Source organism: Tursiops truncatus, chromosome 17, assembly GCF_011762595.2.
Source record: "Tursiops truncatus isolate mTurTru1 chromosome 17, mTurTru1.mat.Y, whole genome shotgun sequence".
Classification (NCBI taxonomy): Eukaryota; Metazoa; Chordata; class Mammalia; order Artiodactyla; family Delphinidae; genus Tursiops; species Tursiops truncatus.
The window spans coordinates 49,411,427-49,434,587 of NC_047050.1; the positions used below are offsets into that span (position 1 = coordinate 49,411,427).

Consider the following 23,161-nt stretch of genomic DNA (forward strand, 5'->3'; position numbering starts at 1 on the left):
GCCACACAGGTTGGAAAAAAAGCATAAGGCCTTGGTCGCTGTCATTGCATTTTGTTTGAAGCAGTGTGCCAACCCTTTAATGCACACAATCGTGTTTCCAAGACCAATGTAGAGTAGCCACGATATCGAGAGTTTAAAATCATTGCAACCCTAATTTACTGTTTATCTAATTTACAAAACTGAGTCACACACCATTATTAAGGACCTGCTATGTGCCAAGTATTGCATTTATGGGTACTGATATAAAAGTAACTGAAATATACTTCCTGTTCTCAAGGAAGGCCAACCAGTTATTTAGTGACCTAGTTTGTAACAAAGCTAAACTGTGAGGTCTGGGAGACTAGTGACCTCATCACTGACTGTAAGTTTGCCAGTGCCTAGTAGAGTTCCGGGAACATAGAAGTAATACAATAAGTGTTTGTGAAATGAATTTACCACCCTGCATTACTTGATTAACCATTTTCTTCTAGTGTACAAGCTGCTCATTGAAAAAAAAATCAGAGATGTTAACAATTAGGTATATAGTCTATTTTTAATCCGCAATGATGTGTTGTGTATGTTGATGCCATTACTTGGACTTTATTTTTGTCTCTCACATTACTGACCAAAAAATTCTAAATTATGCCTCACCTTATTTTTTAGTAAATCATTCAAACATAAAATTTTACTCCTCTTTTGTCACCTTCAAGATAATGTAAAAAATAATTTAAGAAAAGTAAATAAGGGAAGTATAAGTAAAAAAAATCTTTTGATAGAAGAAAGTATTTATTTCAAGCCCCTGAGTTTGAGTCAATTCTCTGTCATTAGTTTTATATGTATAAATTCACTGCACCTCCATAACAATAACAGTTAAGAATAAAAATAACAACAATAATATCATGTTTGAATTAATTCCATATCCTCTAGAATTTAAGCCAACATCAAAATAATCAGTCTGTGAATAAATACACTACCACGTGTAAAATAGCTAGCACAGGGAGCTCACCTCAGTGCTCTGTGACGACCTAGATGGGTGGGGTGGGGGGGTGGATGGGAGGGAGGTCCAAGAGGGAGGGGATATAGGTACACATATAGCTGATTCACCTCACTGTACAGCAGAAACTAATACATTGTAAAGCAATTCTACTCCAATTAAAAAAAAAAATTCTAAAAAAAATAAAAAATAACCAGTCTGTGAGAACTGAAATCTAAAGCTTTGAAGAAGTCTTTATAGGGTTTTTTGCATCCCTTTGTCATAGGCCTAGACAGCCTGATTTTCATTTTGAAGGATAACTTTGATCATTTCTTTTTTTCACACTTTTCCATTAAAACTCTTAGATGACTAGGCCTGAGGCAGTTGAACACCACACCCAAGAAGGACCTACCTGTAATTTTGCTTTTCATTTCCTATGTGGAATCTGTCGTATTGTGAATAGGCTCGGTTTCCTTCCCAGTCCATTAACTCGATTCTTAGTGTGTACTGCCTCTGACTGGTTATGGCAAAAATAAACTCATTCCCCAGCCAATATTCACCAGAGGGATTTCCAAAACCCTGTGAAAGAAGACAGAGATGCAGTTGTTAATTCAGGGAGAAGCTCTTTCCATGTTTAGTATTAAGCTATGTTCTAAACAATAAAAAACATTCTTTAAAATTAAAGATGGTTCTTTCATATTTTTTTTTGGTTCTTTCATATTTTTATACACTTTCTTCGATTACTCACTCAGTATTTTTCTGCTATGTTTCCCCCCATCGAGGCTCATGTCTAACTCTTTATTACAGTAAATTCTGATATAGAAATCTGTGTAGATGAGATGTTTTCGAATTAAATGAATCTGGTTAATGGGTTTAACCAGTAAATGCTTCTCAATCACAGCTTGCTTTTGAAAACGTTTCTAAAATACTAGTTAACGGAATATTTTCAACATAGTTTAAATATTTTTCAATGAATATCATCAGCATAGTATCAGACAAGTTATTTAACAATATTATTATTATTTTTGTTATTATTATTCACAAGTCAAATTATGGGTAGATAATAACAGATTACTAGACCCTTAACTTCCCTAGCTTTAACATTTTCATTTTTAAGTAATAATAAGCAAATCTGTAAATCCAGAACTGTAATCATTTAAATACTTCGCCTCAATAGATTAGGATTTTGACACTTAAGAGCTAGTGAGTGAACCTAGCTGGCTGCTCCGCCCCAGAATCTCAGTATGGTTCCACTGTTCTCTTTAGGGCAATCCCAGTCACTGTTAGTGTGTTCAAAATAGTTTTCTTTGTGGAGTAAAAGAAAGTACACAAGAGAAAGCTAACTCTTAATGTTGGCTATGTTAGTGATAGGAAAATTTAAAACCCTAGGAAACTACTGGCATCCTAGATTTTGGGTATTCACAATTGCCTCGGAAAGTGTTCCTTGGTAAAACTTGAAGTTCAGTGTAATTCTTGATATATGGGTTTGTTTTACTGACCAGACTATGAACTCCTTGAGGACAGAAACTGTGTTGTATTTGTGAATCCTCAAAGACTAGTAGAATGCTGGCATACACTGGGCACTCCATATGTTTCATTGAAGTTCAAAGAAAATGGAAGAAAGGGAGGAAGGAAGAAAACAAAGGCTATGGCACCCTGCAATTGCATTCAGAGAAGTAACCTTAATACATAATTCTTGTTGTAGGTAATTTGGTTGTGTCTCAGGGGTGTTTCTTAAAGTGCCCAACTGAATCATAATCACTGGAGCACTAGTTGAAAAAAAATATTCCTGGCTCCAATTTGAATCAAGCTATCTGAGAGCCAGTCCATAAATCTGAATCTGAACAAACTCCCCGTTTATCTTGTGCACATTCATGCTTGGAAGACTTGGAGGTGTCCGGGAATCACATAACATACTTTTATGTTGCAGAAAGAAACATATTCTGGTTCATTGAGGTATTCATTAACAAAAGTTTTATTTTATCTGTATTAAGAAGAAGTATGAGGGAAGTACTAAAATAATCACAACAATCCTTATTTTCTCAACACAGAAGATAGAATTTGGAAAATATTTGTTTCTTTTCATATTTAATGTATATCAACTTTACAGAATTACAACTACAGTAGAAGTGTTCTTAACTGATTTCTCCTTTAACCAACTTAACATATGAATCATTATCCTCCATTCCTTACTTAAAATATATTGATGCCCAGAGTACACTGAAAGTATTAAATACATTTGTGCACTACTGTCTGCCAATTGAGTGACTTACCAAAGGCCAACTGCATTCGGTCTCAAACTCATTTATGCCAGTTCTGTTATTGTAATGATAAGATTTATAATGTTATGTAAATAAGTTAAATATTAGTGGGGAAAGAGGAGTTTTTGTTGTTTTGTTTTTTATAAAAACTAATTTAAATATTTAGATTTGCTCAATGAAAGCAAATCACTAAAAAACGCTTTTGAGCTATATGTTGTTGCAACAACTCTAAAAGACTGAGGAAAATAATAAAACTTTAGAGGATTTTTAATGTACATTACTTTGTATATGCCTTACTTGCTCTAGTTTAAAAAAAACAGAAGCTAGAAATCTGATGCATTTGATTATGGGAAAGTTTTATGAAAGAGCCACTGACTCAGAATTCCAAGCTTTGAGCCTACATTATAAACACATGGGTAAATGAATGTATATTTTTTATATTTCAATGAAATGTATTAGCATATAGAGGTACACTTTTAAGGTTATTCCCCAATTTAGCTTAGTTTTTGATTAACTGAACACCCTTTGTCCAAAGTGCAGTGGTTATATGCATCCCCAAAGATCATCTATCTACTTGTAGCTCAGAGTACAGGTAGATGATGAAGTCCATACTCCAGTGCCTCCTTTCTTCTCTGTTCCTAAGATGCTCAAGTCACACTTTGCAAGAGTCCCACAGTGGCAGGAAATCTTAGAGCAATTTAAGATGTGCTAAGAATTTTACACATTTTTAGGGCAGCTGGTGCTTCATACCAGGGAGAAGAGTAAAGCTTACCTTCTCCAATGAATAAGCAAAGCAGAAAGTTACAGGGGACTGAAAGTCAAAGAATTAGCACATTCTCAGTTGCAGCAGCCACTGGGAAGAAAAAGAAGACTGCTTGGATTCTCTTTGCATTTCTTCTCAGCTCAGACGTGTCAAAACTCTCTCTATAGCCACTTGATTCCCTCTTTTGTGTAGCCAGTTAGAAGAGATTCAGTAATTGTACTAACTGTGAATAAGGAGGGTGGGAATGATGAAGTGTTAAGTTTTAGATCAAATATTTCCATGCCGTTGAAAGTGCTGCAAGGATAAAAGCTCTCCAGCTTAGTGAAAAGTACAGTGATCTTCAGCCAGCCTCAGAAAAGGAGAAGCATTTGTATCATTCCTCCAAGAGCCTCCATTCCCCTCTTGGCATGCAGGTTTGTACCCCCCTCTAAGCGGAGGTTAACAACCCTTCCTAAACAGTTTGCTTTTTCTGACTGAAAATAGAGGAAGAAGCAACTGAAAAGAAAGCAATGAAATTTGCTTTCATAAACAAAAATTTTATTTCATGCACCTTCTCAAAAAACTTTCTAAATATGCTGTATTGGCTACAAGGAATCAACATGACTGTTAGAGAGATAGTGTAGGGAAGAAACCTTCTAATAGCTGAGTGCAGTGATGCAGAAACAACCATTTCATCAGGAAGATGAAAAATTCAAGAAAGAAGGGGAAATGGGTTCCTAACATTAGTAAACTGTCTACTGGCTAGTTTATCAGGCCGGCCACGAATCTGACACCTAGGAACAAAGACTTGGCTTTGATTCAACAACTTCTACTCCCTCTCTCTGCTCCAATTTGAAGGCTTGCTCTGCCACACATTTGCTGTTACTTTTAAGCCTCCGTTTCCTTATATGCAAAACAAGGATTTAAAATGTCATTTCCATATATACTGTTGTGAGAAAAAAGTGAGAAAATATACCTAAAGCATCTAACTCAGTGCTGATGCATGAGAAGCACTTAACAAAAATCTAGTTGTTTTTATTATAATTAGAGAATATATCATAATATATAGTAATTTTCTGTTTACTCGCCTGTCTCCCAAGAGACTATAAGCTATATGATGTTAAGCAGGTTCTTTTCTACTCTGTACGAGAAAGGGAACAAGAATAATCCAGGTCTTGTCTTAGCCTGAGAATTAATAAGGGTATCGATAGGAACCAATTCTTTAAATGGCTTTCAGATGCTAGGAACTAATGTATTCTTATGACAAGTTGAATATTGGTTTATACAAATGAGTACTGTCATTTTAATCCGAGAAGTTAATTATTAAACAAGAAATTTAAACCACCTGGTTGCAACCGGGGCTAAACTATGACACAAACCATAGTTTGTGTCTACAGATTATCTTCTTACTCTTGTTTCTGCTTTCCTAATGCTAAAGAAAAGCTGTCTTCTTCAACTCTACTGTGGTCCTATATTTTTTAATCTCTTTCTCACTACATTTCAAAAGTTTTAGGATCTACAAAAGAGGTAATTTTTGAGATCTTAAGCCCATGCTAATAAACTGATCGTTCTGACACTTACTTTCAATTGGCAGTGCATATCAGAAAGAGCTGTGGAGCTTTTTCAAAATATAGATGACTTGGTTCCTGTATGGAGGTTCTGACTCAGTATGTCTTGGGTGGTCTTAGAGATCTGTACATTTAAAAGGTTCCCCAGGCGAGTGTGCTGTGTACTAAAGGTGGGGAACCATAGGATTATGACGTAGAATAACTATTCCAAGTGCAAATGAGAAAAAAAGAAATTAACCAGATCAAATTACCTAAGTGGTACAAGGGAAGAGATAAAACTTCATCTTCAGATTGAAGATATTAGGAGTTAAGTGTTGATTATGTACTATGGGGCTGTCCTTGAAAAAATTCATACTTATGCCTGAAATACAGAGATGACCAATGCACAAACAAGCAAAAAAAGGTTTACACATTATTGTACACATAACAGCTTACCACAGGTTTATATTTTACTCCAAATAAATAGCTTGCAACATTCATAAGAATAAAAGTAAAATATTATACAAAATTCAGGGCTGACACTGAAAAAGCAGCAAATCCTTATTGAATAAACAAACAATAGTAATAAAAATAGAATTTCTTCCTTTTTATAAATAAAGTCCAAGGATGCTATGCCATATCGTTTCATGAAAACTGTTTAGTTATGTCAATCATAATTGTATGAAAGATTTTGATATCATAATTCAGAGAGATTGTTAATCAATTTTAATTCTCCTTTAGCTCTTTAATAAAAGGCAAAAGACCCTGGAATTTAGCTTAAACTAATACTGACTTAAAATTGGCCTTAAAAACCACATTTTGCTAAAAAAAAAAAAAAAGAAAAAAAAAGCACAGAGGGGAAAGACCAATATTCGTTAGTTTTTGCCAAAATCTGCAGAAATGTTCAGTTTTGGCTTGTATTTTTCCAAGTTAATAAAATAATTGTCCCTGATACTTTATTTCTTTTGTCTGATAATGCTCATAGGAAGTGCTGACTTTTTATAGCTGAAACAATTGAAAACAGACACAGTCCATGTATCCTATGGATTTCATCTCTTTTCATAAAATCATTAAAGAAAACAGATAAGAACTCAGGGTTACCGAGCTGTGGCTTTCCAAAGGTGCTTAGTATACGATTCAATTGTGCATCTCCTCTAACTGCTGAGACAGCCCAAGAAAGATCAGAGGATGATTTATTTCAGCATTTTAAACTTCTTATATATTTTTCTCCTTTTAATGTGAAGAGTTTAAAATGCAGTTGAAAATGTGCTCTTAATTTCTTTCCAGAAACAAAGAACTCCCAGAAGGTATTGTGCTCAGCCTGAAATACTTGTTTGTCAGTAGGAAGCTCTGTTTATATGGGTAATTGTTTTCCATACAAAGACAGGTTGTCTCCAGGGCATTAGTCACTACCTTCTGTAAAGTTAGGCCACTGGGGTACTGTTTGGAACTCCTAGCTTGATTGGGCTTTATATGCAAAAGTACTCCTGGTAAGTGTTATTGCTGGAGGCCACTAAATGGTATCCTTATGGCTCGAAGGAGTTAATATAGTCCCTTAAGTGCCTCATTTTAAAAGCCCACTCCAGACTTCCCTCTCAGCAAACATCTTTACAAATCCATAAACCAGGTTTTGCTTAATCTCCTCATAAGGAAGTTTAAGTGAAAACAAAGCTTAGGTAAAAGATTTTGTAGGCTTAAAGCCAATGTTAAGAATCAAATAAATTGCAAATCTTCCATGTTAAGAGAGGTTTAAAAATTATCATTATATATATATTTGTAATTTCATGTGTTGGTAATTTTAACATATTGTTCTGGAGACCTTATGAAGCAAGAGGCAGCCCATAGATGTCAACCAGAATAAAGGGAAGGAGGGAGGAAAGGCAGAAAAGAAGAAGGGATAAAACTTTATTTCTATACTCAGTGCCTGAGAAAGAAGTGAAGCATCTTACTGCATATAAAACATCAGGGAAGACTGAGGAAGAAGTGGTACATGCCAAGAAGTTCTTTTTCCCAAAGGATGTACACCCTAGCAGCAAGTTCTGATTCAGGGAGCAGAAGTGGGTGTGACTGACAAGCGTTGGCATAAGGGGTCTATATCCATTCTTTGTGGAGTCATTATTTTGTCTTTAGGTGAAAGAAAAGCTCTGGAGGAAACACTTTATACCATGTGTTTTGGTGAAAATTAACCAAGTTATAACATATAATAAATTCTTTTAATTAAAACAAAAAGACATCATCAGACTCATTTTTGCCAAAATGTTTCAGAAGTTTGGAGTTTATCTCATTTCTGACCATGTAGAATTGACACTCAGAGGATAAACTGTTCGAGTTTGAATAAAACATGATAGTCTTTCTACTTTAAAAAAGGGGAAAAAAATAAAAAATAAATAAAAAAGGGAGAGGAGTAAACTTCACAAAAGTTTGGGGCTTTTGGTTATTGTGAATAAACAATAATTCAGTCCTATTCCAATAATTTAAAAAATTGCTTAAAATATATACATTTGGTAAATGCTTATAAGACATGAATCAATGCCATCCTTCATACGTCAGTCTCTTACTTAACGTGCCTAGTTTGCCAAGGCAGCAGATGCTTACAGCTAGTAAGTCACCATTTTGGAAAGTCACTGTGATGACAACTTTATATCAAATTTTCTTTTACCATTAGTATTAATAATAATGTATTTCAGACTTGCCAGAATCTATATTTATAGTCTAATTCTCAGATAACTGCTTCATGTCTCATTTTAGTGGTGAAAATAATCATGATTTAAGGTGATTTGCAAAATAATATTTTTGCCAGAGTTAAGAAAAAAATTTGCAGTCTTTGATGTTTTAATCTTGGATCATGATAATACTTACTATTTACTGACAATTCAATGTGCCAAGAGCTTTACTTATAGCTAATCCTCACAATATCCCTGCAAGGCAGATGAGGTACTATTATTAATGTACTCTTTTAACAAGTGAGAAAGTTAAGGTATGGGTTAAGTGATTTGCCAAAAATCACTCCATTTGTAAGTGGCAGAGTAAAGACTAGAGCAGTGCATGTGTAAGACAGGAAGCCATGTCTCCAGGGTGACCCCAGAACCAAGAATCTTCAGTCTACAGAACTCAAAGAATAGAAATGTTGCTCCTGGAGCTCTTCACAGAGCAAGAAATCTTTTAATATGAAAACTCTGGGTTCCAGCAGCTTATATGGACTGATTCAAGCCTAGCCAATCAGCTTCTATGTTTGAGATTCCCCTGATCCTTTAAATTTCACCCTGATCCCTGGACTGTGGAGACAGACTTCAAGAGCCTTGCCTCTTGTCTCCTTACTGGTTGACCTCGAAATAAAAGCTCTTTCTTTTCTCAAAAGCCTGTGCCATAGTATTGGCTTCTACAAACCTTAGGCAACGAGCCCTTGCTTGGCAACATCACCTTTATCCTATGTTCTCACAGGTAATTTTGTATAATAGGTTTGATATAAAAATTACGTAAGAATTTATGTATGAGGCTTACACATATTAAACATTGAAAGGGTTAGATATGATGATGGTGATCATGATGATGATGATGAGGTCTGCTGGTATTTTGGAGACCTCAGTGAATCATGCCTCACAGTTCACACCCTTGTGTACTTGTCTCACTTTGAATCTGGACTGGCCCTGTCATCAACTTTAACTAAAAGAATGTAGTGGAAGTGAAACCATGCCATTTCTGGGTCTAATAAATCTTAAAAAGGACTGGAAGGTTCTATTTTTGTGCTTGAGGGATGCCAACTGCCACTTAGTAAGTCTGATGACCCTGGATCACTATACTGGGAGAAGCCCAACTTAACCACATCGAGGAGTTCTCAGTCCATAGCCAGCAACAACTTGCCAGCCATGTGAGTGAAGCCATTGGTAGTACCTCCCAGTCCTGCACCACAGCCCACAGCCCTGCACACTTCCCTTGTCCTGGCTCATGTACACAGCCTGGGTCTAAATTCTAGCTTCCTCCACCCTCATTCAACCAGGAACAAATTCAGACAATATGTAACAGTTCACTAAATAATTTCAGTAATATATTTTTCCTTCTGATGCACATGTGGAAATCATTTACTGAAAAAGATTTATGAGTGTTTTGTGTTTAATGAGAATAATGTCACAAACGTTATTTTAATTTTTAAATAACTGAAAGACATCTAAAAATACAGAAGTTTATCACATTGTGTAGTGAAGAAAATCTCATGATAAAACATCAAAAACTATGTAAATTCTTCCATCTTACCATTTTATATTCTTTCCAACCTCTTTGGAAATCTAGACTTCCATCTTCACGATGCTGTATTACAGTCCAACCTCCCCCATTGAGATCCATATTGCAAAATACCTGACAAAGGGAAAATAAAGTCAAGTGAAAATTATGTCTATTTTAAACAAACAGGTATCAGATACGTTTCAAGACAGAAATAGGATGGATAGGCCTACAGACAAAAATAATAAAAACTGCCATGTTGAAAATATTAATTTAGACATTTTATTGGCTATTTCTTCCTGTATTTGAGTTGTTTCTGATTAAATCCCATCAAATGATAAATTACTTGTAAAGGTTTAAATCAGTCAGCTGAAAATTGTCTCAGTCACAGACTATAAAAATTATTTTTAAAAAGTTTGTCTTAAATGGTAATAGGCATTATGTATATTCTATTTTTTAAAATGCTACTAAAAGTTTCCAAAGTTACAGACCATTTTATTGCTAAAACATAAGATTTGGAATTTTCTATCTTTAATTTGTTAAATCACAATATACTAATAATAAAGGTTTTGGAAAAATAATATTTAAAAAATCATTTATATTTAGCTATTACACATTTCATTGTATATTAACTCCTACATGCTCATATACAACAATAATTATTCTTGATGGTTCAGTATTACATTAGAGGCAAAATTTGGTCCCCAGCATATGGAGAACACATTATTTGCTTGAATTTTTGTCACGAACAATAAGAAGAGAACATGACATACTGTATTCCTTCTGACTGTGAGAAGCATTTCTTTCCCATGTGGAAAAGTTATCCAAATCTTTCAAAGATTATGCTTATTTCAATTTTTCTAAATATAATACTATTTATTTAGAAATTAATTCATTTCCCCCAGAGTCCACCCAAGGAGAGAAACATATCTGTAATGGCATTATCTTTGGAGAGCAATCACTATAATTGATGTAGCATAAATGTGGCAGCTTGATTATTCAAGGGCTCAGCTTTGGGGAACATCATTCCCCCGGCAATTGACTACTAAAGCAATTTGGAGGCTGGCTAAAGGTGTAGATATGAGGCAACAGCAGCAGGCACGCTGTGTGGGCAAAGAGCCTGATTAAAGGAAAACCTCAAGTGTTTTCCTTGAGGCATTAAATTTGGAGCACAAATGGCTAAAGGGTATGAAAACAATGACAAGAACTGTTATTCAAAGGACAAATTGTCCATGTACTTCCTCGGAGTAAAAGGAACTAGGAGGTACATACTTAACTGTGAGCATACAAAAATAGGCAAAATGCTCTCCTGAGGGCTCTTCCTCTAATTTGAACATGCACCCATCAGTATGTATTCATTATCACTAGGAACTGACTCACCTCCAAGATCACAGATTTGAAATTCCTCTCCCTGTCCTAAATTTCTCCCTCTATTAATCCCTTAACCTCTATGCACCTGCTCTTTGTCCTCAAGATAACCTCCACCTAGTCTTTTGTCTTCCTTAATTCTAATTCTAATTCAATTTTTTTCACCCAACAAGCATTTTTGGGCATTGATTCTGTGTTACAACTGGCGATATTATGATGAACGAAATACGGATAATTTCCTTAAAACACCTAGAAGTTAAAACACTGAGTGCCCCTGTAGAGTTAAAGAGATGTGGGAATCCACAATTTTCAACTCTAGTGACCTGAGAATAATAGTCAGTAATCTAAATGAGAAATTTAAGGAAGAGAGCTAACATGTGAGAAAAGAAAATGATCATGGTTTTGAAAACCTAGGGTTTCAGATAGCATAGTCATCCAAAAGGGGGAGTTTATTGATCAGTTAGAGATGATCTAACTGTAGGTAGATCAAGGGTAAGAATAAAGATAAGAGCATGAGGGACTAAGAAAGAAATAGTCATAACAATAGTATGCTTTTTAACTGCTAGATAATTTAAACACTTTACACGCATTTTCTAATTTATCTCGCAAGAACCCTGTGATGTAGGTATGATTATTATCTCCATTTTGCAGATGAAAAACCTAAGGCTTTGAGTATTTCAGCAACTTACCAATGGTTATTATTAATATAACAGGTACTGGATCTAGGATTTGAACCCCCTGTTTACCTAATTCAAAATTATATTAGGGGTAATTTTCTTGAAAGCAGTAGTTGATAGCACAAAGATGGAATTTTAAAGAAGTAAAAAAAAAAAGTGGAAACAGATGTGGGGGGAGGGTCGGGTCCAAGAATGGGCTTTGGTGAACAACTGATGGAGATAAAAGACACCAATAACCTTTAGACAGGCAGGAACTTCATTTTATTTGCTACTGTCCCTGGTGCCTAGAGCAGTAGGGACAGTAGCCTAGCAGGTACTAAATGAATATTTGTTGAAACACTAGAGATGCAATAAGGAAAGACATAAAATAGGAAAACTTGATTAATGGAATGCAGTGAAAGCTGGGGATGGATTTTGAGTTGGGGGAATAATCTACTTAATCAAATATTCCAGACAAGTCAAGACAAATAAAGATTAAGAAAATACACACTTAAATTTAAAATGAAGGAGCCATTAGTGACCTTGAAGAGAGAGACTGAAGGATTTCTGTAAGAATAAAATCCAGATGGCACAGTTTACAGAGGGCATAGTTGGCGATTCAACACAAGTGGCCAAATGGAACTTTACTGGTAAAACAGGTAAGAGTGAGTGAAAATGTCAAGGAAATATTTTCTTAGAGGAAACTAATTTCACTTGTTTTTTAATTATATTTTACCCTGCCTTGACTGGTTATTCTAGAATTTTTTTCCAGATTTTGATTTCCTAATGGACACTGATTGACTGAAAGTTTGCCAAACTGTGTTTGCAAACCTATAAAGTCCACTTAACACACTCAGGGAAAGGAATAACTACATCTATAAATATAGAGTGTGTAGAGAAAACTGTTCTTTACAGTTTTTTTATTACTATTGTCTATGTTATTAAAATTCTATGCACTTAAAAAGTTTTAAAATCACTCACTAATTTTAGAAAAAGACAACTTTCCTTTTAAACAAAGGTATCTAGTGACTTGAAAATGTTAAGATGTGTTGGGAGTACTTCTTAGGTAAAGACCCAGAGAAAGTTGCCCAGAGGAGAGAGAAGTTACCCAGGCAGATTACAGCCTTTGGAAGCTAAAGTGCAGAGAACTTAAGAGGTTAGACTTATGCTCTACAATTCTTATTAGGACTCAGTAATAACAGCAAGGATAACAGCTGCCATTTGTGGAATGTGGACACAATAGAACTGAATGACACATTGGTTAGGGGCATGGACTCAGGTGCAACATTGCCTGTGTTCAAGTTCCACCTCTGCTCTCTCAAGCTATGTCATGGATCTTTTGCAAGGATTAAATGAGTCAATGCATATGGAGTTTTTAGAACAGTGTTTGGCACACACTAAGCTTTGTCATTAATCTCTTAGATGTATTTTATAGATGAGATAATATGTATTTATATTGTGCACATGTACTCTATGTATATAATATCTCATATATTAATAACAGCTATTATATATATTTCACATAATTTATTATGTATAATTTGTTATGAATAATATAGAACATATAAAGCCAAAATATATAGAAGTTCAGTAAACTGTCCTTATGATTACAATTACCAGCTTCTTGTTAATAATACTGGCAACATCAATCTTTGAGCATGCTTTTTAGTGTACGTGTATATGTATATATTATACATATATGTATATGTACATATATATATGAAGCTGGATTCAAGCTAGCACACACACACAAAAGACCATGTTATTTCTAGTCAGAAGAAAAATAAAAAGTCTATGCTTAACAGATGAAGGAAGTTAAAAAAATTAGGTGGTTGGTTACAAAAGATTTGAGATACGAAAGGACTTGAAAAGTTCCTTCGCCAATATGGTATGGTTTGTGCTATCTGGCAGTGTCCTTCCTGTAGACACAGGCCCCACTACATTTACTATGCCTGTTGCATTTATTGATCATATGACTTGGGCTTAACTCTATTCGAGAAAAGATTGAACTGGCTCCTATCCCAGGCAAGGTCAAAGCTTTCAAGCATTAAATATCCTTTAACATAATATAACGATTTAAACCCAAACAAAAAGGGGAAATTTGATTCACATAGTTCTTATGCTTTTATGCCGTGTGCAAGTTGGAATGATTAACCTTGTGAGTGTTAATTATTTTTCCATAACCTTAAATAAAAAAGGCTCAATACATTTGTTATAGTCCTTTTCCAAGAATTAGGGAAATTATAAATTCAGAAACAAATTTTTAAATATTTTACGATAATCAGAGTTATGATTTAATGGTTTGTTTTAGTGAATGAAACTAAGCTGGTTATAGTACATTTGGTTTTAGAAACATGAAATAAAAGGAAAAATCCTATTCCCTACTAACATGCATTGAAGGGAATTCAGAGAGGAAGATAACCACGAGCCATTAATGATGAAAAAGAGTAAAAAATAAATATATAAATGATCTAATTCTCATTTTCTATCTGCTTGAAAATTTTAATAGTCCTAGAAAACTGCCTTTGGCTTCCATGTCATATTTGAAAAGATAATACTCTTCTAACTTTTGCAGACAGTCTTTCTTGGCAAGGAATGATGTCAGTCAAAACAACTGTGTAACAATTGTGTATACCTGCAACTCTCACTCTGCCTAAAATTAATAATTCCTATTAATAGTTTTTGTTAATTGCCTAAATAGGCCAATTTAATTGATTGATCCATATCTTATATCATACATAATTGAACTTTTTGTTTTGTTTTTATATAGGCTTGCCTTGAGTTTCTTACCCTTGCTAGAACTTCTGCAAGCATTAAAATGAGCAAAGTTTTTGTTAAGCATATCCACGATTAGCACCAAACTTTATAGCTCCAAAGTATAATCTACATGGAAGGGTGAAGGTCCTAAAGATGCATTTTCCAAGCACTTTTTATAGAACTGAGAGGATACCAATTATTTATATCAAAATAAGAAAAGAAAATGAGGAAGTGGGATGGCTTACAATCAGAACATAATTTTCTGACAATAAACTCTTAGCCGTGTCATTCACATAGGTTCCTATAAAAAATTATGAATGGTACGGCTTCAGTCAATACTAATATAAGTAATTATCCTACTTAGTCCCCTCTTAAGATGGTACAGTCTAGAGTTAATTCCTTTGTTACAAAGTTTGTGTTCAATATTTACTATGTGATTTGGGCAAGTTATTTTTCTAAAACAGGGATAATGGGAGCACCTATATCATAGAGTCATTGAAAGGAGTAAACAAGTGAGGATATATATCTAAAGTGCTTAGAATAGAACCTGGCAAACTGTAAATGCACAGTACTTTTGAACTATTATATTAATCAGTTTCTAAATTACATTGGGGAAGTTCACACAATATTTGTTCTCACTAATGTTAAGCTATGTGAATATAATAAGGGATTTAAAACAAAACTTGCTACCTACCAGAAAGGGCAGGTGCATCAGCCTAAAGTATCCATCTCCAGAACAGAACAATATTACTACTTGTGAGAGGATCATGATCAGAAAAGAGAAAGAAAAAAACAAGGGAATGAACACTTAAGTCAAGAGGAAGGCCAAAGTCTTTCTTCCTTATGGTCAGTTATCTCCCCCTCTCACCATGCTCTGCTATTATTTCCAATTAAACTAAATCTAATGACAGTACAAATGACGTGAATTTATCCTTCTTCCATCTGAAGCGCCATGGGGCTGTTTCTATAGTGATAAAATTTGCCTCTTACAGGCCTGTATTGATATGATTGCTAATCTGTTTGGGGTAATATTTTTCCCTGGGACTAAATCTAGTAAGTTTAATTTAGCAGGTATTTGGCATTTGTTGATTTAATGTTTTAGATTTCTTTTAAGAACAACACCGAAGCTCTATAATATGTAAAATTCATTATTTTGCAGAGGCGTAAATTTAAATCATGTTATCGTTGTGAAACCAACATAGAAGTCAGCCACTGAACTAGTGAACTGGATCCTCTAACCCACTCTTTCATGTAACCTTTTAAAAAAGCAAATTTATTTAAGTTTATAAGTTATTGTTCAAGTTTATGAGTTATTGTTCAAGTTTATGAGTTATTCAAGATTATGAGTTAGGATACTTTTCTTCCACCCTAACAGAAGCAGTGGTTCTGCAAACAGCCTGTGCGTTATTTGCATCTCAAAGCATTTTGAACTAGAATAGAGTTATGAATTTACATGACTTAAATTTAATGGAATGATCAAACTTTACTTGTAATGCTCTCACTAAGGGCCACGTGGTAGTATTGGTGACGGACTGAAAAAGATTCTAAAAGTGTAAAAGTTAATCTAAAAACTTTAAAAATTATTTTATTTATATATTCATACATATATAATTATTAACAGTTTAAAAGGAAGATCACAATATTTTTAGTTAACTTTATTTTTATAGTCATTATGTTAGAGGGGACGTGACAATCATCTAGGGGTTCTGTCAGGTCTTGGGCAGCAAAACAGGTAAATTGCAGAAAGTCTTTATGTTAGCTCCACTTCTCTCCCCCAGGACAGTTTCTAACACACTTCACATGCCATCTGTATGGTGTGTCAGTGTGTGGGTGTGCATATATGCCTGTGCACATGTATGAATTGAATTTAAACTTAAGGATGATTTTAAGATATCAGTAAGCAGAGTAGGAAGGTTTCCTGTCATATGATCCAAAGGATTCAAAAAGCTCATTTTTACAATAAATTACCCTCTCCTCTTTACTCCTAAACTTGCTACTGTACCTTCACAATTTTTTTTTTTTTTTAAGATATGGAACACCCGATTCAGTGAAATTTTGCACAGAAGCCCAAAATGAAATACAGTGAAACCAAACTTCTCTGGTAGGTGACCCAGGTAGCAATGTCCATAACTGCCTGCCACCTTTTTTACCCCCTGCACTTTCTCTCTTCCCCCTGTTATAGGTCAGTATGGAAGACCTCTTTTCAGAAGAAAATTTTGTTCCAGCAAAGGGAAAAATCATTGAGCTAACTTAAACCACTAATTTTCACTGAAATCAGCAGAGAGGATAGTAGAGTCCAGACTCTCCCTCTTGACATATGTGTGACATCTGTGACATCTGGCAAACTGGTCTCCATGATCCATTTCTCTCACCCATCAAAGGAAACTAACAATCAGAATGACTAAGTAAGTTAGGTTTACTTACTATATACTACACAGAAGTGTTGGTATTATCATCAGCAGGTCATTTATTCATTCATTCATTTCAGCACATATTTACTGAGGACCTATTATGTGCCAGAAACTATTCTGGGTCCTGGGAAATCAAAGATGAAAGTAAAATCCTTGCTTCATAGAATTCTGGTAGTGAGAGAGTCATGCAAAGTTGCTTGAGGGAATCGGGGAAAGCCTTCCAAGAGCATTTGCACAGTACCCAGAGGAAATGGGGACAAAGGACTGGTAATTTAGGTGGGGCAATGAAAGGAGAAAAATTGTTCCATCTTTTGAGGATAAAGCACTGCAAGGGCAGGTGGTCCTCTTGGGGTCTTGAGCATCTGGCTAAAGTTTTTTATACGTTGAAAAACAGGGCTTTCTTCAAGGCTCTCCATAAACCCTGCTTCAAGCAGCCTCTATCACTACACTTCTACAGTATGTTATAATTTCTGCGTAATTGTCTGTCTTCACCACTACACTGGGAACTGTTTTATATTATGTCCCTAGTCATTTACTGACAAATAAATGACATACACTTAATATGTATTGAATGAAGGAATGGATGGATGATTTAATGAATAAATAGGGAGAAAGTGTATATAGAGGAGGTGTGACAGCAGGACAGTGTTTTCTTACTTCAGAGTTTACTTTGGATCCTGTTCAATATACTGAATAAAACTATCCTCCAACACACTCTCTTAGGTAAATATGAAAAGCAAATCCTTTCAAGATTATGAGTTAAGATCGAATATGTTTCTCTACCCAAATAGGAGGAGTGGTTCTAGAAACATGTCTCTAGCTCTCTCTCCACGGTATTTGAACTGTAGATGATGTGTACCATCTGGGTCCTTGGGACTTTAGAAGATGGTTCCTAACTCATCTCCATGCACTTGAAGTATATGTGACTTCAACATGTAATCTGTACAAGGCAAGCATTTACGAACAATGGGACATTCCAGGAATGAGCAGAGAGTAAATGGAAAACTGTGTGTGAAATAGGGATGGGATATGTGAGGGTTGGAAGAGGTCTGTACAATAGGGTTTTCATCTTTTATGGACCTGGGAAACAGAGTATCTTTGGGAGAAAAGAGCTCAGGCACAAATATTTTCAGTTTAACAAGCCCACAAATCAATCTGATTATTCAGCAATTCAACTAGGATCTGCTTTACATCTCATAAACAAACACTTCTGGTTTTACCTTTTTGGGTTCTGGCATATTATTAATATAAATAGTGTAGATTCCACTTTTATTAAAACCAGCTTGATATACATCTGCACAGTCTCTAAATGGCTTTTCTTCCTCTTTTTTTCCTCCCTTTAGTAAAACTGAAAAAAAAAAAAAAAAAAAAAAGATTGCAATATGTGAATATCAGTACCATTAGTGCCCAAATGGACTCTAAGTATAGGTAAGCAAGTCTTCATTTCCTCCAAACAAATGTCAATGTTGCATTTATTGAAAAATCAATCATAAGAACAATACTAGATTTTGAGGTGACTCACAGAATTACAAAACTATAGGAAAAATATGTGATCAGTTTATAACTGAATACTTTTTATATTTTGCTTAATTTCTTGTTTTTTTCTCTATCACTTCCAGAACATCAACTCAAGGGACAAATAATTTGATCATGTAATACCTGCAATTGGTAACAATTTTGTCAATGTTTCTAAAATTTCTAAAACGTTCTTACCTACATTTCATAGGAAAGTTTGAAAAATGCTAAAGCATTTTCGGAGGAGGGAGAGGTGAAGATAAATTCAAACATCAAAACATAATATGGAGGTTTAAGATGCTAAAAGAAGGTTGTACTGTTTTTCTGTGGCTTTATATTGAAGAGCTCCTAGAAATTTTTATTTTTTAAAAACTCTCAAAATAATTAAAAGGTAGAAAGAAGTCCCTGATCCAATTTAACTATCTAGAATGAAAAGGGAAGTAAACTTTGTTTTTTATTTAATGGTCTGAAGTTAAACTATCAGGTGGATGACATACAAATAGAAGAAGAAAAATTAATAAAATTTGGCTGGGCTTCCCTGGTGGCGCAGTGGTTGAGAGTCCGCCTGCCGATGCAGGGGACATGGGTTCGTGCTCTGGTCTGGGAGGATCCCACATGCCGCGGAGCGGCTGGGCCTGTGAGCCATGGCCGCTGAGCCTGCATGTCCGGAGCCTGTGCTCCACAATGGGAGAGGCCACAACAATGGGAGGCCCGCGTACCGCAAAAAAAAAATATAATAAGATTTGAAATTAAGTTATATAGGTGGAAGAGCTCAGTAAAAGCTGGAAGTCAAGTGGAAAAAGAAATTTAATTAGAGATATAGTCTCCACTGAGAGGAACTTTATTTCATTCATTGAGCTTCAACCACCATTAAGTTCTTATTAATGAGATCAAAATACAAAAATGCCTCATTTACTAGTCCTCAGCTAAAGATATGGGTGGTATCTTTATAAAATATTTATGATTTAGTATTTTCTAATAAATACATGTTATTTAAGCAATTTGTTTCATTAGCCTAAGAATATTTTATAATCTTGCCCTTAAAGTCTCTGGTTACTTAATAATTATCTGTTTTCAATCACTCTGAGTCACTATGGTATTTTAAAATAATAATATCAAAGGTAAGCTATGAATCAGTGCTTTTAAAATGATTTTAAATGTTCTAACAATCTAAAATACTAACCTGATTTATATTTGACACATGGTGTTACTAATTTATAAGTAATTAAAAATTAACAGTCTAATCTTTGTAGAAAGAATGACTATCTCAATATAAATATTTCAAATTTTCAAAAATTACTATGGTTCAAGGAAATGAAATATCCATGTCATATATGTTGCTATAACAAAAATATAGAATTATAACATTTAATAGCATTATGGTTCTCTACATAGCTCCTGTTTGCACTAGTGGTTTTGCCTACTTATATTAAAAGCTACTTCTAAACACCACCCATCACAATTGCAATATCAGGGACTTCCCTGGTGGCACAGTGGTTAAGACTGCGTGCTCCCCTACCTAAGTGTCCGTCATTGGATGAATGGATAAAGAAGATGTGGCACATACATACAATGGAATATTACTCAGCCATAAAAAGAAAGGAAATTGAGGTATTTGTAGTGAGGTGGATGGACCTAGAGTCTGTCATACAGAGTGAAGTAAGTCAGAAAGAGAAAAACAAATACCGTATGCTAACATATATATATGGAATCTAAGAAAAATAAAAAGGTCATGAAGAACCTAGGGGTTAGACGGGAATAAAGACACAGATCTACTAGAGAATGGACTTGAGGATATGGGGAGGGGGAAGGGTAAGCTGTGACAAAGTGAGAGAGTGGCATGGACATATATATGCTACTAAACGTAAAATAGATAGCTAGTGGGAAGCAGCCGCACAGCACAGCGAGATCAGCTCGGTGGTTTGTGACCACCTAGAGGGGTGGGATAGGGAGGGTGGGAGCGAGGGAGACGCAAGAGGGAAGAGATATGGGAACATATGTATATGTATAACTGATTCACTTTGTTATAAAGCAGAAACTAACACACCATTGTAAAGCAATTATAGTCCAATAAAGATGTTAAAAAAAAAAAAAAAAAAGACTGCGCACTCCCAATGCAGGGGGCCCAGGTTCGATCCCTGGTCCGGGAACTAGATCCCACTTGCATGCCACAACTAAGGAGCCTGCCTGCCAGAACTGAGGAGCCCATGTGCCACAACTAAGAAGCTGGTGAGCCGTAACTAAGCAGGCCACCTGCTATAAGTAAGACCTGATGCAACCAAATAAATAAATAAATATTTAAATAAAAACACACACAAAAAGAACAATTGCAATATCAACACAAAATAAGTAATCAGAGGATTAACATTATATGATGGTGAAGAGCATTGCATAGAATGTATGCAAATAGCAATTAAAAATGAATATTTATATACTCAAAAGCTACTTTTAATGGCACTGGGCATGTCAGTGGATTATACAAAGGTCTTGTTTTCAAAAACATCAATGCACTTCACTTGTGCTTACTTATTTTAAGCTAAATGGACTATTATTTTTCTAAAACTAAACCTTCCTAAATTCTAAATGCTTGCTCTTCTGTTGAAAATAACCAAATCAGATGCAAAAAAAAAAAAAAAAGGATGTAAAGAAATACTAACTAAAATTTATAATCCCTTGAGAGGATGAACAAACAGGAAGATGTGGTCAAGAGGAATTCAACGGTAAACCCATTTTTCTTTTTTGGGTGAGAGGTGGGGATAATCATTTATCTAAAGAAAGAGAAAACGTTTTCTTGTTCAATGTACCACTTCCTGCCCTCCCTTATTTAGTTATGTAAGGAGAATGCATTCCCTTCCCACTTCTCTGCCACCTCCCTTCCCCTTTTCTTTTCCTCTTCAGGATGAAGTGGGTGAAAAGACTGTTGTTGGGGAAGAGGGAAGCTATTTCACACACTTTTTCAATAACACAGAGAAAAGGAAAAAGTTGGATATTATCTTATTTTTCTGGAAACTAATTTATAAAAATGTTCAAACTATGGATATTAAGTCTTATAACTGGAAAAATGGTTTGAGGAGTCTACCATAAAACGTACAGTTAGTGCTATGGTTATACTATGGATTCGTTGTTGTCATTGTGGCAACATATCTGATATAGATGTTTCATTTTCTTGAAATATAGTTTCATATTTTTGAAAAATTGAAATACATTCTTTCCAGATGATTAGACTGCTTGTTTTTAATTACTTACTAACTAGTAATATTATGCTTGAAAGTTTGATCCAGGCTACATTTTAGAGTAATATAGCATTTAAAAGCAATTTAAAAGTTTCATTCAGAGCTTACCTTTAATATTTGTATTATGTTCTATGGTCTGAAGACCCCTTCTATAAGGGTAGATTGACTTTCAGAGTTTTGCTTTCTCTTTTTAATCTATAAAGTGGGGAATTTATACATATCTCTGAGGCAAGTATGTGAATTACATAACGCAGAGTGACTGAATTATAGTAAGTGCCAAGAAATGGTAGTTATTGCTGTTATGATAATAATGATATCATCAATGGTAACATTACATTCTTATTCTTTCTTATGGAAAGGACACTCAGGCTGTGGAAGGCTAGCCAACCCACTCAGTGGAGTGGTGGATGCTGCTGTCTTCTACCCTCAAATATAAATACTGTAGCTGACGAAATGCAGGGAAGTTACAATTGACTGGTTACACTTAGGATTATATTGAGCTGGCCTCTCCTTGTCAGAGCGGGCTAATAATTAGCTTATTTCATTCATTGACTACATCAAGGCACACCATTGTTAAGTTTAAGTCTAAAAAACCCAGGTAATCTAATCTTGCTGTATACTGTAAGCTTTATTTATTAAGAATTAAAGATTATTTCAGATGAAATGATATATGATGTATATACCATATGCTGATTGTAGAGATTTAATCTCATAGCTTCAATTTTCATGCCTATTTTCTTCGTTAAATATTGGAGAATTCTGAAATTCAGTGTTATGGTTAGATATTGTAAAACTGGACACACAGTAAACATTTTAAAACACAGAAAGACAAGAACAAAGATGAATTAACTGAACATTGCAAGTGTCAGAACTAAGGATAAATTTTTGTAGAAGGTCTTGAGATTCAGCAAGATGGAAGATAATGCCTGGAGGAATATAAGATAAATGACAAGAGACAAACATAGAAAACCTGATGGAAAAAGATAAAAGAAGCATCAACTGGACAGAGCAGGGAGGAGCAATCTTGATACTTGATACAGGTGTTTTAGCTATACCTGTAAAAGTGGTTTAACTTATAATAATACACTGGTTTAAAAGCTGGTTTAAAAGCATGAATTCTTAAAAAATGATCTTTACATCTAAAAGTTCCGCCTTTGATCACATGCTCTTATTTTTTCCTTTCCCATTCTTTAATTCTTAATGAGTTTGTCTTTCTTCTAATTGAGAGTCTAGATCCCCACCATTACTATCTGCCTCTTCCTAGCCTCCTTTTTCCTTCTTCCTACCTTCAGCCTGAGAGTGAGGCATTTAAGCACAGTTCGGGTGGAATTGCTAGTGCCCTCCTTCCACTGTCCTTTCATCCACTAACCCCTTGTATGGGTAAATCCTGACCCAAGGAAGGACGTTTATTCACATTCTCACCCCCATTTCTAGACTGCAAACACTAAAGTGAGGCTATTTAATGCCCTTCAAATGTGTACTTTCTAAACTGAGCTGTGTT

The 23,161-nt window shown here is 34.9% G+C and overlaps 1 protein-coding gene across 3 annotated transcripts in view; it reads right to left on the reverse strand.

Annotated features, from left to right (window-relative positions):
- The window catches only part of ANGPT1 (angiopoietin 1), a 251,847-nt gene that overhangs the window by 38,523 nt on the left and 190,163 nt on the right, over positions 1-23,161 (reverse strand). For all 3 annotated transcript variants that reach the window (XM_019942259.3, XM_019942258.2, XM_073794665.1), the window contains exons 5-7: positions 18,133-18,260; positions 9,754-9,855; positions 1,365-1,531 (exon numbers count right to left, since the gene is read on the reverse strand). In XM_019942259.3, coding sequence (XP_019797818.1) covers positions 1,365-1,531; positions 9,754-9,855; positions 18,133-18,260 — 397 coding nt within the window. The remainder of the gene's footprint in view (positions 1-1,364; positions 1,532-9,753; positions 9,856-18,132; positions 18,261-23,161) is intronic.